The 17091-nt window shown below is 34.8% G+C and overlaps 3 protein-coding genes across 5 annotated transcripts in view; 1 reads left to right on the top strand and 2 right to left on the bottom strand.

Moving 5' to 3' along the window:
- Mob2 (MOB kinase activator 2) overlaps positions 1 to 4275 on the top strand; it is a 28581-nt gene extending 24306 nt beyond the window's left edge. For both annotated transcript variants that reach the window (XM_018454497.1, XM_018454496.1), the window contains exons 2-5: positions 2463 to 2717; positions 2815 to 2939; positions 3129 to 3356; positions 3856 to 4275. In XM_018454497.1, the coding sequence (XP_018309999.1) occupies positions 2463 to 2717; positions 2815 to 2939; positions 3129 to 3356; positions 3856 to 3935 (688 nt within the window). In that variant the 3' untranslated portion in view covers positions 3936 to 4275. The remainder of the gene's footprint in view (positions 1 to 2462; positions 2718 to 2814; positions 2940 to 3128; positions 3357 to 3855) is intronic.
- A 181-nt stretch (positions 4276 to 4456) lies between these two features.
- Positions 4457 to 6470, bottom strand: LOC108726740 (uncharacterized). The gene is made up of 5 exons (XM_018454495.1): positions 6207 to 6470; positions 5760 to 5943; positions 5650 to 5684; positions 5241 to 5586; positions 4457 to 5056 (listed from the first exon to the last, which is right to left on the bottom strand). The coding sequence occupies exons 1-5, from the start codon at positions 6364 to 6366 to the stop codon at positions 4630 to 4632; spliced, it is 1152 nt and encodes a 383-aa protein (XP_018309997.1). The 5' UTR covers positions 6367 to 6470; the 3' UTR covers positions 4457 to 4629.
- A 3327-nt stretch (positions 6471 to 9797) lies between these two features.
- On the bottom strand, positions 9798 to 16706 carry Hip14 (palmitoyltransferase Hip14). 2 transcript variants are annotated; one of them, XM_018454328.1, is made up of 10 exons: positions 16263 to 16706; positions 14436 to 14574; positions 14076 to 14275; positions 13641 to 13850; positions 13267 to 13561; positions 12913 to 13113; positions 12257 to 12418; positions 12024 to 12180; positions 11260 to 11504; positions 9798 to 10600 (listed from the first exon to the last, which is right to left on the bottom strand). In XM_018454328.1, exons 2-10 carry the CDS (start codon positions 14571 to 14573, stop codon positions 10364 to 10366), a joined length of 1845 nt encoding a protein of 614 aa, XP_018309830.1. In that variant the 5' UTR covers position 14574; positions 16263 to 16706; the 3' UTR covers positions 9798 to 10363. The 2 variants fall into 2 exon arrangements, with proteins under 2 accessions (XP_018309830.1, XP_018309831.1); XM_018454329.1 differs by having other exon boundaries at positions 13267 to 13546.
- Positions 16707 to 17091: the final 385 nt, after the last annotated feature.

Below are 17091 nucleotides of genomic sequence, written 5' to 3'. Positions count from 1 at the left end.
CCGGCGCCGGCAGCTCGAGCAGCGCCTCCTCCTCACGTCTCTCCTTGCTCGACACCTGCCACAGGAAGATCAGGCTCTTCGGCGAGCTAGTTGCGTGAGTTTCCTATCCCTTCCGCCCTAGACTCCGCCGTTCCCTTTTTTCCTCCCGCAAACGATATCGTATAGATATGTGCATATGTGCGTGCCGTAACGTGGAATTAGTCCGGTGTAATTAAAGCGCATCTTCTCTATGCGAGATATACGGATTGGGAAGAATCGAGTGTCCGTAATAAATTGTCGTAATATGCCTGATGAGGCATCGATAGCGTCATAGACGAGTATTATTGTACGAGATGACTGTGTTGTACGCGATTAGAGACATACGTCATGGACGACGATGAATTTGTATATCTATAGGCTGACTTACGTCAGCTTTTTTCTTTCTATGCGGAGATGCAGCTTCTTTCCAGGAGCATGTGTGCTTTCTAGAGAGAGAGATTTGTGCGCGCTTTGGATCGTGTAGACGTGGCTGAACATCGCTGCTATCGTTATTGCATGTAATTGCATTTTTCACTGGCAGGAAGCTGAATGTGCGACGCGGCTGCTGCGTACTGAGCAAGCTCGAGCCGAAAATCAGTTGTTATGTTTAGTTTTCACGTGCAAACGAGGACACTCTGTGTTAGTTGCGTGCGATACACGTTAATTAGAATTGTCATTTACTTTCTTGATATTTATTATTACATTGGTGCAAAACTTTTGTCGTCCTTTTATTTTTAAATAAAATAACACCACTTATCTGAATTTTTCGAAAAAGCAATTGAAAATTTATTTTCTAGATAGAAAAGGCAGCGATGGCTATTTTAGTTAATAAAAATGCTACTAAATTGTCTAATTTTGTTTTTAACTTTATTTGACAAATACATCAAATCTTTTGCACCAGCGTAGTAATAAGATTTTACTATATTTATTATCTAATTTTTCATATGTATATGTATACACTGAAAGGAAAGATTGGCTGCTGCAGCAAATTAGATGGTAAAATATGGCATAGCATTTTTAATTGGTTGCAGCAGCCAATCGAAATCCTATACTGACATTGCGGATATGCTAACGCAACCAAAAATCAGCTGCTGTAGCCAATTAAAAATGCTATGCCATATTTTACCATCTAATTTGCTGCAGCAGCCAATCTTTTTTTTCAGTGTATGTATTAATAATTATTTTTTATAAAATTTATTGACAGTATAGATTTTTTGTATTAAATATGCAGGATGTCTCTTGAATACAGTTCTGCTAATAAATTATTTGGAGTAATCTTTCCTCTTGCGAAAGTTTAATTAATCAATGTCTTAATTTTTAATCTTCTGACTTCATTATTAAAAATTTACGTGATATTCAGAAGATTCAATAACAGTATATTTAATTTTAATTAATTTTATCTGAAAAAATTTTTGCTATTTTAAAGAAAAAAAAATGTTTTGTAAAAAGACTAATTAAATTCTTATTGTATAGTGGAACATCCTATATATTTATTAATATGTAAAATATAGCGCTTTATATTATATTATTGTTATTTACTGGCAAAAGCGAGGTGAAATTCTATTTTGCATACGATAATAGCGCATTGCAACAATTGATTTTTATAATTATTTCCGGTTTTCCAACTGAGCAACATTATTTTGTGACTTTCTATTAAAAAAATTTCTAATTAAGCAAATGTTAGAAACGTTCTCTATCGTGTCTTATTTACGCAAATGAATTCGATTCGTTCTTGAGGGCGTGATGTGAAAAACACAACGTTCGGTTTTGCTGATAAATTGAAGACAAATTGAATAGACTCGGAAAGCGTCGAGGGTAATCGTGCAAATCCGATAATTCGCCGATGTGATTAATGAATTCGCGTCAGTTGATTAAAGACAAAACGCTCTGTCCAATCTGTTCCGATCAATCTGGGGACCACAAATTAGCGTGAAATAATGGGTTGTAAAAATATTTTGTTGATTTCCCCGGAGATTTTCTTTATAAACGACACGACGTATTCGATATCATCGTGTTATCGTCTGTAACATTATTCTTTATATTTAGGATTCTTTATATTTTGGCACATTTTCGTTATTTTAATCTTCTCTGTCATTTTCTCTGTATAGTCATCAATTCTATAATAAAAGAACCGATTCTCTCTCGCCCCTTTTGCAAGTATTCTCTTATCACTGTATAAGCTGTTCAAAATCAAATTTAGTTAATTATGGACTCTTCGATTTTTATAATAATAAAATTCTATAAAGAAAAATCGATTTCCTCCAATTTGGTTTCGGACAGCGTGCCCATTAATCTTGTATACACACAGGCTGTGTTGTGTTACATGTACATATTTACGCCTCTTACACGCGACACCCATGGTTCTGCTTGATTGGCTTAAGCGTACTGAAAGAACTTTCCAAGGTTTGTCTCGCTGATCGTACGATTGCTTTCTCGTTTTGCAGAAAGGCCAGACGAAAGGAGAAGGATGCGGGAACCACGGAGGATCCGAAATTGTACCTGGAGGAGGCTGCCCTCGAAAGGCAGCTACCGGAGCTGGACCTGAGGATGCTCGTGGACCTACCGCCCGGCCTGGACTACAACGAATGGCTGGCGTCGCATACCCTCGCATTGTTCGACCATATTAATCTCGTCTATGGCACAATATCCGAGTTTTGCACCATGACGGGCTGTCCCGACATGACCGGTCCTGGCTTAAGGTACGTATTTCTTTGCCCGAGGCGTTTCAAGCTCCATAGAAGTTACCACGGATTGAAAGCAATCGATCGATTTGTGACAATTGATTTATCATTCCAGAACGTATCTATGGTTCGACGAAAAGGGAAAAAAAACGAGGGTTGCGGCGCCACAATACATAGACTATGTTATGACATTTACGCAACGCACCGTTAGCGACGAAACTATATTCCCTACAAAATATGGTAAGTCGTCCTCTTTAACGCTATGTATTTAATTCGTAATGTCTGGAGCATATTTCAATATAATTAATTAATAAACATTACAACTTCACTTTAATAATTATTGACTTCATTCGTGGTTACGTTATATAATTGTATTCCGAGGCAATCAATGTTAATTTTGCGACGATGTTAATTTCCACTGTTTTTCAGCAAACGAGTTCCCGAGCTCGTTCGAGTCGATAGTGCGTAAGATCCTGCGGCTACTGTACCACGTAGTGGCACACATCTACCACTGCCACTTTAGGGAGGTGGCGCTTTTGGGGTTGCACGCTCACCTCAATTGTGTATTCGCCCACCTCACGCTCCTTAATCAACGCTTCAACCTTATAGACCCCAAGGAGACGGAGATCCTGGGGGACTTAGAGGCCGCCCTCTTGGGTAAGTTTTATACGCTATCACCGCGACCGTTGTTACCACCGATGCGGTATTGATCGATGCCGATTACGCAATGCCGACAAGAGATCCGAGACTGGATTGCGCGTTTTGACAAGTGTACTTTTTTTTTCTTGACGATCAATAAGTCATGTCTCAGGAAACGTTACTATAACCCTTCTCGTTACTATAATTTTTTGTCGAAACGTACATGATTGAATTAAATCAAGGCTCAGATTAAGTTAGAGAGTATTTATTTACAAAAGGAATAGAAGCTGTGTATGAAAGTGCTTTTGATATTTCTACGATATTCATTATCGACAACGGTGGAATTGACGTCAATACACAGAGAGAAGACTCCCTTGTTACGGATCAATTGCGCGATTAAGGGACGAACCCAATTACGGTGTATTAAGTGTATGTTTAGTCGACTATATTATACGGCCCAGAGAGATACATGCTCGATTCTATGCTATTGATCCCTCTTTTGGTTGTTTGCTTGCAGGTGACTCGACATCCGCGCCTTCGCAGACCTTAGCCATCCAGGAGACTCCGACCACTACGAACACTAGTAGTACCACCTAGATCGCTGCGATGCGTCATAGCGAGCGAGCAGAGGTTGCAGTTCCTGAGACTAGGTGACGATAGATGACGATACGTTCGTTCATTCGATTTCTTTTTTGTCTCTTTTTTTTCTTTTTGTAGATTACATGCGAAAAATAACGTTTATTGCGATATGATCGGCTGGTAAGAACGAAAAGAAGTACGAAAGAGTGAGAGAAAGAGAATGAAAGAGTGCGAGAGAGAATGAGAGAAAACAGTGATTCTGTAAAAACAAGAAAAAATATACCAGTAGTACCTGTACATAGCAAAGTGTGAACAACTACATGATGTAATTAGGTTCCTCTGTTTGTTGTTTGTGAGATTGTACTAGAGAGAGAAAGAACGAAAGAAAGAAGATGAAAGAGAGCGAGAGAATGCGCAAGAGTGACAAAGAACGAACATTGGTTATTATTGACAAAGCTAGTTGCTATAAGAGATAATTTGTTCTGTAAAAAATGATACAATAATAATATTGTAAAGTTAAAATAATACCAAATATATACCTGGTGTTAAGGCATGTGTTGTTGGTTACTTGAAAGTGCGTCACACAGGAATACAGATTTCCCTCGGAAGTGGGTCTGTGATCCCAGTTTCACGAAAATCCTTCGAGTCTTTAGTTAAGTTACTAAAACTCAATCTTCAAGATTCAAGAATCTCTAATTTTTCGCTTGTGAGCTCAAGTGCAAGCAGTGGTCGGCGCGTGAACGTGCTTCACCTCCACGATCCTGATTGCAGCGCAGAGATTCGCGATCTCCCTCAGGAATAAACCCACCGCTTCGGCTAACGGTTCGCAGAGATCCCTCAATGACGTCGCAATATTGTAGAGCAGAATCAATATCGGTTGCACGAGAGCGTTGAACAGGATAGATAGCAGTGGTTTTACAAAGTAATCCGCTATTAATTGAAGGATCCCCACCGTCAACGGCCGGATCACGCTGTAGAGCACGAAGCGTAAAAGCTGCAGAATAAAGGCCGTGACGAAGGCGATACCGATGTGAATCGTGCCGAAGATCTCCGCCCAAAAACGAGTTGCCGCCTGATCGGTCTTTTCGGCACATTTGTCCGTAATTAGTACAGGATGGCAATCGGTTGTTCGATAATATCTGCGAAAAGTATTATGTCCGAATGATTGATTATCGTTTCTTTGATCTTTTAGTTATAATATGAATTCAAAAATTTAAATTATTCTAAAAATTAAGACGAATTTGTTGCAAGAGAGCGTGAAGCAAATTGGAGAACATCCTTATGTTCTCCAAGAAATATTTTCGTCGAATGGTTAATACCTACGCGGAGTTTCCGTGATCAAAATAATAGATCTCGATCTTTTCCGCTATTTCTTCTCTCTTGAGTTTCGTTTTCATTGGATATTTAGGTGGTTTCGATTTGACAGTGTCGTACTTGGCATTCTTACTCGGTATCCCTTCCGACAGTTCTTTGTGGGAGACGAAAGGTTGAAATTCGTGGGGTGACTGCAGCACGTCGACGTGCTGTTTTAGCGCGCCGTTTGCACGCATCTTGGCATAATAGGGACATTGTACTTGTTTTAGCTTTATCTCATACATCTTATCTCTTTTGCCGTTTCTCGGCCGTTTCCAGCCTAAGCGGCTCCAGAATGGACGCGATTGTGGTTTATCTGAAAAATGCAACCATCATTACTATTTTCGATGCATCTTGATTTCGAGGCGTCTCTATGTACCTTCCTTGAGTTTCACAGGCAAAACGTAGCCATTGCTGAAACGATAAATCTGCTTTAAGAAATAGATAGACTAACAAGATAAGATACATGATGCAACGGACGGATGTTACATTTTGTGACTATGACAAAGGCATGGGAAACTCGATTTAAGTTGCGTTGCAGGTGGCTGGCTCCTCGATTTTTTTCGCTGTGACTGGCGATCCGGTCTTCCTGGAACCGTCGACGGGATATCGACTGGTGCAGCTACGCAGTAAGTTGCAATCAGCGATGCATCGGAACACTTGCAATCCGTTTCTGCATACAAAATGTATATAGAATAATTTAACAAAAAATAAAAATAAATAAAATAGACTTAGCGCAAGATGATTTGAAACAATGTACTAATTTAGATCTGCCCAAGATATTAATAGACTTCCCTCTATGCATTGACATTTTTGAGAAAAAAAATTGACTGTTCGACTAAAGAATCTGCTGTCAAAAAAATAATTGGTGTGATTTTGAGACGCTTTGTATATATATTTGCTTTCGTAGAACGTAGAAGAAATATGGCAATATGCCTTTGGGTTCTTCAACAGTGTCGGTCCTCTTATCGACCGTTTCGGTGCAGACCGCATTTACGTCGGAATTTATGGCCGAGGTAGCGTCATCCGAACGCAAGGACGTTAAATTGGAAGGTTCCGTCGTGTCAGCGCAGGAACAGTCCTCTCCGGTAACCATGTTAAGCGCATTTCCTTACGATCAAACACATAAAAAATTAAAATAACATCAACGTCAAATATAACTCAAACCAAACTGCAACATAAACTCGGAACAAAAACGATAACAAAAGCGACCTGCAGTCATATATACCATGATATAAGAAAACATCGTATTTTATTATATCATGAATTATGATACGTTATGTATTCAAATTGTTATTCTCGATTATATTCTCGGTATGGAAATTCGAATATAAATATTACAGACATACTAGAGTTATGATAATTAATATTAAAAATTAAAATACAAAAAAGATCAAATCCAATAAAATTTTCTGACGAAAGACCTATTGTAGATTATTGAAAAAAATAACGATGTTTATACGCGTAATTTTTAGCCTTTAAAAAGCATACAAGGAAATAAATAATTACAGCAAACAATTTTGTCACGATTGAAAATCGATTGTAAAACGTTATTCTGAGAATTGCTTACAATTAAAAAAGTTCTTTTTAAACTTATCTGTCATAGTTGCGGGAAAAATGGAAAAAAAAAGAAAATATAAAGCACGACGATTTAATTTTGCTTTCAAGAAAAAAGCATAACACACACACATATATAACTTCGCTTCAAATTGAGTTTTTATCGAGCGAAGTATTAGACATGTTAAACTTTTATTTATATCGAACAGAGTTGGAAGCAAAATAGGACGATTATCATTTAAAAAGATAATACAGGACGCACCATTATCATGTATATATTATGTTATAATTCATCAAAAATTTAACAGCAAACATTCAAACATTCAATGTATGCATGTTACATATATTTTTCATATTACCTCGCAAATCACAGTAACGATAAAGGTGTCGCATCGTGAATTATAACTATATCTATGAATCCATCTGTTTTTTCCTTTTTTTATAAGATATATTTCGTATAATCTTAAAATTACTTTTATGGAATTTAAGAAAATGTAGCGATGTGTAAGAAACGTGCGTGTGTTAATAACATTTATTATGACGCTGCAGGTATATTTTTCGGCTGTAAAAACGTATTATTTATATGTCGTATCATTTCGGTTGCTTAACGACGCATTGATATTCATGATTTGCGAGGATGAAAATCGGTATAATTTACACGAAAATCTGGACATTTATGTCAATTATCGCGTTTTATTTATAATGTAAATAAACGCGAAAATTATTATGCATCCATGTTATTCATCTTGTGTGAAATTCAGCCAAATTATATCGATTTCGATCCTGATCTCCAAATATTACACAATACATTAGAAGAAGTTAAGATTAATACAGCTTATTTCGACGGTTAGAGCTTCGAGTGTAGGAAATAATCACAACACAGCAGTTAACAAAATATATCAATGCTATTGTTTGCTACTAATCTCAGTTGGACTAGATTGAGAAATAAAAGTAATTAATGTAACAATCAAATCGAACCGTCCGACGCAAAGTAATCCTTTTAACAAACATAATTGTCCGACAAATAATATTATAATACAATTAGTTATGTCTTCTATGTATATTGATATATTTATAATATTTATACACGTATCTTTTGCTAACAACATTGACATGGAGTACTCGTTTTGCAGTAATCGTGTGATTGCTATGTCAAGTATATCCATATTAAAACTATCTGTGTTTTTCAACATTTTGTACACGAATGTTTCTCATCGTTCTGTACAAGAAGTTGTCGAAGGTGAAAATTCGTATTAACTATAATACAACCATTAAAAATCGAACCTAGATAGTTAAACTTATACTAATGATCTCGAAGACATACTTGCTTAAATCATATAAAGTCCTTACGTTAGAATCAATACTAAAATAAAGTAAAATACTTGTTTATAGACGCGTTAAAATAGACATTTACATATAAATAAATGATTACTAAATTTTTTATAATTGAAAAAAATTTCGTCGATTTAAATACATCATGTGTGATATTTCCTTTAGCATATTCTTACACGTATTTAGGATAATTACATATATATTAAATGTATATACTAAATATATACTTGTACCTATATTAATTGTAAATCAAAGCTGTACTGTGCAAATAACTTTTGATCGATTCATTTATATGTATATGCACTTATTGAAATCAAGAGTCCACATTAAAATTTTCTTCCTAGAAAATAAGAATACTTTACATTTAGTAAAACGTACTTTTCTAGGCTTAGAACAATCTACGCTGTACTTACGCAATTTTCATTTCCATGAGCGCATCTAAAAATAATACAATACATTTTTTCTTCATCAATCAATTTATCGGAATCGAAAGATTTGACAAGATATTCTATAAATTGACATTTCCTACATCCTCATTATAAAATGCTACCGTTAATTGGAATGTACAAGCAATAATTCTCATTTTTTCTCTGCAATATAATTTGTACATATGATTTGGAAGAATTATCATTTGGAGTTAAATAGTAAATTACAATAGACAGAGAGCATTCTCTGTTATATTTAGTCGATTTAAATAATTTCTTTGATGCATAACGATGCTCTAGACTTACTCTTTGTTTAACATATAAAAAGCGACTTTGTGACCTAAATGTTTTTGACAAGATATGCTTCATATGTTATAACACAGTTCTTAAATAAATATTACAAATAATTTGATAATATTGATTTGTAATCGCAAATATCGCATTATTATAAATATTACATTTTAGTCGCAACAGTAACCAATACAAATAGTAGTATGATCTCAACAAAAATTTGCGATGTCGAGTACATAAATGCATTTCAAGAAGCATAACATGGCACTTAATTCAGGTAGAGTCTCTTACAAATACGAACAATATAGACTAAACAGTATAAATAGTTCTTTTGGCTATAATAATTCTACCACACAGCATTTGATTTTCTTATGCGTTCTAACTTGCGTAATTTATAGCGATGTCACATAGGCCCCACATCTTTATTATTTATTTTATTTTTACACTTTTATATGGAATTTTAAACATTGCATTATTTGCATATTTATTTCTTGTCTCTCAATGAATTTTACCATTATGTATACTTATCAATTTTTTTAATTACAAATTATAGAATTCATCGAGAATAAATGCATATAAATATTCTTCGAATATTTTCAGCAATGAGAAATATACTTCCAATTATTCTGTTGATAATAAAGTAACTGTAACCACACGTAATGATTTTGTAGATTAAGCTACTTATATAATTATAAGTATTAGATTTATAAATATATAATCACTGAGATAGAGAGAGAGAGAAAGAATAGTATATATTTTCAAACTCTAAGTGCAAGTATCTGTTGAATCATCATTAGTTGCTATTTATGCATCGCAATATTGAAATCAGATGTGGAATGATCAATAAATGTCAGTAAATGAGCACAATTCAAGATAAATATTTACGTGTTTAATGTAAAGAATAGTTATCCTATTGTTTGGTAGAAACAAATCTCAATATTAGAGATAAAAATAGGATCATGTATAATTGAAATGATTGAAGAAATCAGTAATCTTATGTTGCCCAATTTCTATGTTACAGATTACTTTTTTAATCTTAATTTCTTTTTTATATGCCTTTTTCCATTTATCGATAATCGTAATTTTACAGCTTAAAAAAATAAAAATTAAACAACAGAAACTCATTCAGTATAACATGTATTTGGGCAATAAAGGATTAATTTGAATCATGAAATTTGTGCATTTGTATCGATTAATCACTCATTGATATATTTAAGTAGAATATAGGTGGGATATGCACATTCGCGCACAATATAACAGTCTTTTACGACAAATGAGTCGAAAAATTGTTATTTAGCGATTGATATATAGAACTACTTAGAGAATATGTGTTCGACGAAATCGTCGTGTATGCATAATTACTGCCATACTGGAAAGTCACTTACATGTTTGTGGCAACTCTTTGGTAGTCCAAGGAGTACGTCAGGCATAAGTGATATGGTGTATGTATGTGTGTACAATTAGCGTCTCATGGCTGCTTACAGAACTCTAAACGTACTGAAAATTATCTTTTTGCGTGAGCAAAGGTAACTTCTCGATACTTTGTTTGAGATCAAAACTGTGCAACCAGTCCGAGCTAGGTTTCGCCTTTACTCCGCAAAAACTAAAGTTACAAAAGTCGGCAGCATTCTGTAGGGCACCGCGATGGAACGGATTCCCCTGCTTGAAATGTTTGTAACGACCGGCATTCACACGTTCATTCGTTGTCATTCCGAGGACCATAATCTGTATAAACACATTAAAAATATATTATAATAGTAATATAATTCACAGTAATATAATTCAAAAATCAAGTATTCTAATTTTTGTTAATGATAAACTACAAAATATATAAAAATTATTAGAATTGTTGTAGTTATAGCTACAACTAGATAGAAATATATTTTTATAGCACGATTGCGCGACTATTGCCAAAGAACGATTTAAAATTCGGACCATTACGAAAACGCAAAACTTGCAAATTACGATAAAAAGAGGACATCAAAAGTAATTTCAAAAGCCGTATGAAACCAGGGCAAGTTCCCAATCAGCTGACCAACTAAGTAAAACAGATCTGATTAATACCTATATTTGAAACAACAAGAATAAAAGTCGAGCAAACGTGATAATAGTCGAGTGAGTGCGTCAAGTCATAATCATATACACGGTCTAAGCGCGACAGCCAGATCGGCATCTTATCGCAAGGGAATCTGATTCCCAAGCCGCGCAACATCATTGATCTCGAGTCTACCAGCTTACTATAAGGAAAATTGTAAATGTTATAGTGAGTGTTATTAACTTCGTTACAAAATGTGCTCTCTCACTCGTCCAATTCTGGCAACCTTCGTTTATACCCCGTACCAAGGGTACAACATAATAAAATTACAATATCTCTCTCACTATACCTGATAACATTGACAAGCTAACAAAGTTCCGACCCAGAAAAAATGAAGGGACGTGTTGGCTGCTACCCACATCACCCAAGCGTCACAGGTAGCTGCAGCTACTAGATAGTTGTCTGCACTATGACCATTCGTTAAATTTGACCAGCATTCAAATTGCCAATATTGTACACTGGCGAACAAAATAACGATGCACAATCCTAGCACAGATGTCAGAAATCCAAGAAAATACTTATGATTATGTGTACCTGAAAATTGTAGGATATAATAGCGACTATTCTATTTTAATTGTCTTATACTTAATTTTCATATAAAACATGTATAATTTATTAATTTTTACAAATAAGATAGAGAAAGCAGATAGAGAACACAAAATGAATAAAAATAAAAACAATTTAGAGTATCAAAATTTAAATATAGCAGAACTCCGTTTGCACTCCATTTATACGAACAAGCATGCTCAGTTTCAAATATCCGAACTTATAGTTGAACTCCTATTATTAAAACTATGGTGCCGTAGTTCAAATAACAGGAGTTCGACGTGCTCGATTCCATTTTCTGAATGCTAGCTGCTCTATTATCAGAACTAATAAGTCCTGGTAAGGAGGAGAGTTAGTGAACTTCTATTATCCGAACTATTCAATTATCAGAACTGTTTTCTCCCCTATTCAGATAAACGGAGTTCTACTGTAAACAGAGATAGCAATTTGATTAGTTAATAAAAGAATTATACATAGACACTATACAGAATATTTGTATCCACTTACCAATGCAATTATTAATCCATGGACAGTGATGATCGAATCGTGCTACACAACGATCACATGTAGCACAATGTTTAGATCTTATGGGTCTTCGAACTAAACAACTACTGCAGAACCATTGCGGCTCGAAACCACCTGATTCAGCCAATTCAATTATCGTCTGCAAACAAAGATACACATACGTTTGTCGTCCGTGTATGTGAAATAATTTTACATGTAAAAATAACAAGAAGTACATTTAATTTATCCTCGTGAGTAGCCGTAATAATTCCGGGATCACCTCGCCAAGACTGCAGAAAGCATATCCAGAGAGGAACAGATCCACCGACGAATAACAACCATAAATACCATGCTGCATGGATACCTAGCCAGAAAATCCATGTGACGTATATCCACATCTGAAAAAAGAAAAAAAAATCAGCATACAGTTTACAATTGACTGTATAAATCGGCAAGCAGTGAATCAATACATGTATTGACATAATTATTCATTAAAAATGCATAAAGTATATAAATAAGATATATTTATGGATAATAATACTGATAACTTGTAAACAATTTTATATTCCACTTTTTATATGTTTTATGTTATTAAAATCGCATTCAATTATCTATTGATAAGCATGTGAGAATTTACAGTTTCGAAATTTTCTTAATATTATATATAATTAATATTTTAAATATTACATTAGTTATAATTACTTTCATTATGTGCTACTAATATTTATTTTATCTATTGTATTACTGCAATATTGTATATAGTATTAGATTAACACTGGTTTTGAGCTTATCACCTTATCGACAATATTATTTATCACATTTAGCAGCTTATCGGAAATCGCTCATAAACGTCTTCGGTTATCTAGAGAATACGTCTTGGAATTATACTCACCTTAGTTGCAAAATAAATCGATACTGGCAAAACGTGAAACAGCCGTTCGTCGAACACAAAATGGTTCATTAGATACACCGCTACATAAAGGGTGATAAAGGCACCTAGTTTTAATAAATAATCCCATCCACTTTGTAAAACCATACCAATCAGATAAAATGCTATAAGCGGCGTACTGACCATACAATACCAACGAATTTTCTGTAAGAAAAATACATGATAATGAAACAACCATATAAAAGAATGGGAAAAGTCTAGCTTAATATCGTTCAAATTCTGTCTTAAAAAATTAACTTGAAAAAATATACAGATATTATAACATACTACGACACGTTTATGATATGTCATCATTACCTTATCTCTACACCATGTTCTCGTACGACCTTGTTTTTCTTTAATCTCGTCCCTGATCTTATGTTCTAACCATGTGGCACTGATGTGCGGACCTAGCAGCGTCATTGGCGTCTCATTTCGGAAATTGGGCAGATCTAACGAGGCTCCGTGTTGTACCAAGATGGATATCGCCGTGTTGTTTTTTGCTATAATGGCCCAATGCAGAGCGGTATTACCATACAGATTATCGGTAAGTGAGTGCGATGCACCGAGAGTCAATAACAATCGCGTTGGATCCAGACTGTAAAAAGAAAGACTTTAAAGTAACCAACATAACATTATTCTATTTGAAAAAACGAGTCACAGGTAGAATAATAATTCGGTACTCTGTGTACCTATTAACTTTATAGGCACTCCACATGAGAGGTGTCATGGCACTTCTATCTGGCATATTTGGATTTACGCCTTTTGCTACCAAATAAGCCACTATAGCCGTATAGCCAAATTGTGCCGCCAGATGTATGCAGGAGAAGCCTTCACAATCTCTCAAGGTTGGATCAGCACCTGCCCTCATTAGAATCACAACCGCGGAGAGATGGCCCTGTCTAGAAAGACAATTGAAAATAATTCTCTTTTCAAGTTTTTTTTTAAAGCAGTCTTATAAATTCACATTAAAAATGGAGACTAGTACTAAAAAGCTATGCAAATTTGTAGGAAACTTAATGCATTGCATAAAATTATTTATTTTCAAAAAATTTTTAATCATTAAAATTGTATATCATTCAGTTTAAATAATATTATATTAATATAATATTTGTTAAAATACTGACCTCGTGGCCCAATGCAATGGTGTGGAGGCTAAATCACCACCAATAGCATCAACTACAGCTCCCTTTGCAATGAGATATTTGACAATATCCCTGCGATTATTTATAGCAGCCCAATGCAATAACGTCACATTTTCTGAATCTGGCTGATTCACGTCGGCACCAGCTTCTACCAGCTGTGTCACTCGCTCCAACGCCCCATACTGCAAATATATCTCATTCAATCATCTCAGATCCATATAATTTAATAATATGAATTGCGCACTTATGAATTTATTGTAAATTTTCAAGATATAATGTGTAATCTTTTAAAGTATAAATTGAAAAAATAAATAGGTTCTTCAATTCGATCACTAACATTACCTGCGTGGCTCTGACAATATCGAAAGAGCTGCAATCTTGGGTAGCAGGTCGCACCGGTTCCTGATGAAGGCTGCTGGGGTCATCGGGCTCACCAGTGCCGTCGCCCTGGCAGGCAGTCTGCATCTGCAGCGCGTACATGCTATAACAGACAAAAGAACATATATTAAGTCTGAAGACTATACTTATACTAGCATAGAAAACATTAATGCAACAGATATAAAGTTGAATAAAGTTGTTACACAACTTTGAAATAATTTATATTCATACAAATAACCACTCCTAGCATTAGTGTATTTTTTTCTCATTTTTTTTCTCATTAGAAACCAGTTTTCTAATCTGTATCTTTTAAAAAATTTCAGACTTCTGCTTCATATAAAAACAAAATTTAATAAAAAAATAACTGAATAGAAAACAAAATAAATAAATAAAACAGTACCAACTCGTAAATAAATAAATATTATCGTAAATAACATAAATATTGAAATTTTGTTCTAGATTGTAATTTCAATGATATAAATTTTTAATATAGTAACAACTACTTGATCAGTTAATATTAAACACTGATGCAATTTATTATTCATTTTGCGATTGGACAAAAAAAATCAATGTTTTCTATCTGGAACTATGTTAATTAAAAAATCGATATCCTTGAATCTTAAATAAATGCTTGTTCCTCTTTGATGCACAATGTACTATTTTATATTCATGTCATTAACTAATGTTGTATGCCACAGTGTATATAAATCACATTAAATCGTATATGTTGTCAAGGCTATATAGGTCATATTCTTTTCAACTATTGTCTATCTTCAGTGAATACCTAAGAGAACACATTGGATTTGTTTATTTAGTTTTGCTTTTAAATTATGTATGAAATGAATACATAAATGTAAAATACATGTATACATATTTATACTTTAGAAAAAGAAGAAAGACACTTTTATATATGTTTCTTTTAACTATTACATCAAGTTTTTACATTTAAGACAAATTAGCAGTAAGAGAGGAAAAAAATATTATAATATATACATTAGTTTAATATATTGCATCTATTTAAGAAAATGCTATGCTAGCTCAGTTTGTAACGAGAATTAATGAAACACAAAAACGTCTGTAATTTGGAATTAAAATTAGATAGTATACATGTTTATATGAACTTCTTGAGTTTTAAATTTATTTCTGCCATTTCTAATGTTATGTCTACATGTTATAAAACATTCTGCATGTAAAACAGCTATATATTAAATATTAATTATAACAGCTTCTAAAAACATAATTTTTTGGGTTTAATTAATTCCTTGATGACTTTGATAGAAGCACACAGAATGTAGCTAATTTATTTTCTTGAATTATGATGCAAAGACAGATTCTATATAACAATTTTGTTAATCTTACAACGCTGTTTCACATGAAATCTTGATTATAAAATCAAAGTAGTAGTAGTAGTAGTACATTTTTATTTATTATGATATCGCATCACAAACTTGTCCTACTTCAGATTGTGAGATAATTTAAATAGATAACTACACAGAGATGAACAAGAAGCGATAGCTATTTTTCTACTTAAACAATTCAGAACTCTAAACGCAAGATGTATACCCCTTTCTTTTTCAGCGTATTTTAACGTATTTTGGAGTTCGACGCGGCGCGACTCACCCTCGGAACTCGCCCTCGACACGTTCTTGCTCCCCCAACAAATGGAGGGAGACGGAAAAACCGAAGAGAACTTGCCATACATTCGCTGATCGATCTTCGGAATGCGCACAAAAATAAATCGCTTTACATATACATAGGTATGTACATACAAGGATGTACAGCCCGGCTCACCTCGATCACGGTGTTTATGCGTTGTTAATGCGTAATGCGCATAGTAGCGGACGACGACGACCACTGCGTTCTCGCCCGAACCTCTAGTGACGCGAGACAAATAGTTAGTTTTGAGAGACGAACGGTATCGGTATCGTATTGCACTAGGAAGTGGGACACCGGCATATCACACGCGCACACACATGAACGTACGATGGCTGAGCCGTCGGGGTTGATCCTCGGTACGACACCCTCGATCACGTGACTATTCCTTTTTCAGCTTGCCGTTGGACTCGTCCTCTTCAACGATTTCGACGAAACGTTGCGAGTACGAGTACCAACAAGTATCGAACTACCACTTCCCGTTTCAGATTGCCGCTGTTATCACCTGCTCCATCGTCGTCTCCGTATTTTTTACGTACACGACGATCAGCGACGATGAGCCGGATGGACAGCGATATCGACCAACGCAAATAGACGCAAATAACGCATATGCCGCTTGGCTTGTCCGGTCGGCAAAGTCGGCAATCATTCGGCAAGAACCGGCAGATGAATTCTGAAGAATATCAGTAGAGACATCTATGAGCAGATAATTGTAAAATAATGTCATAAACGTAATAATAAATAGACTGACCGATCAATGGCCGGTATTCATAATCGAGTCTTATTTCAAGATAGTCTTAAGCGGGGAGCACAGACTTTTGCATAACGCATAACATGTAATGCATAAGAAATTCAATCAATCAGAATTCTTTATTTCATGGAAAGGAAGGAAACGGAGGGCTTTGATTGATACATTTTCTTATGCATTACGTGTTATGCGTTATGCAAGAGTCTGTGCTCCCCGCTT

The sequence above is a fragment of the Mycetomoellerius zeteki genome, unplaced genomic scaffold (genome assembly GCF_001594055.1).
Source record: "Mycetomoellerius zeteki isolate Tzet28-1 unplaced genomic scaffold, Tzet1.0 scaffold433, whole genome shotgun sequence".
Lineage (NCBI taxonomy): Eukaryota > Metazoa > Arthropoda > Insecta > Hymenoptera > Formicidae > Mycetomoellerius > Mycetomoellerius zeteki.
The sequence above is the reverse complement of the archived record's forward strand: the minus strand, read 5'-3'. Positions and strand labels throughout refer to the sequence as shown.

Excerpts from the sequence above, each read along its gene's own strand:
- LOC108726740 (XM_018454495.1), bottom strand. The coding sequence starts at position 6,366 with ATGGTTACCGGAGAGGACTGTTCCTGCGCTGACACGACGGAACCTTCC. Across the intron at positions 5,944-6,206 it reads CACTGTTGAAGAACCCAAAG|AAACGGATTGCAAGTGTTCC; the intron begins GCATATTGCCAT and ends TTTTGTATGCAG. Across the intron at positions 5,587-5,649 it reads GCCTGTGAAACTCAAGGAAG|ATAAACCACAATCGCGTCCA; the intron begins GTACATAGAGAC and ends TGCATTTTTCAG.
- Hip14 (XM_018454328.1), bottom strand. The coding sequence starts at position 14,573 with ATGTACGCGCTGCAGATGCAGACTGCCTGCCAGGGCGACGGCACTGGT. Across the intron at positions 14,276-14,435 it reads ATATTGTCAGAGCCACGCAG|TATGGGGCGTTGGAGCGAGT; the intron begins GTAATGTTAGTG and ends ATATATTTGCAG. Across the intron at positions 13,114-13,266 it reads GAACATGGTGTAGAGATAAG|AAAATTCGTTGGTATTGTAT; the intron begins GTAATGATGACA and ends TTTTTCTTACAG.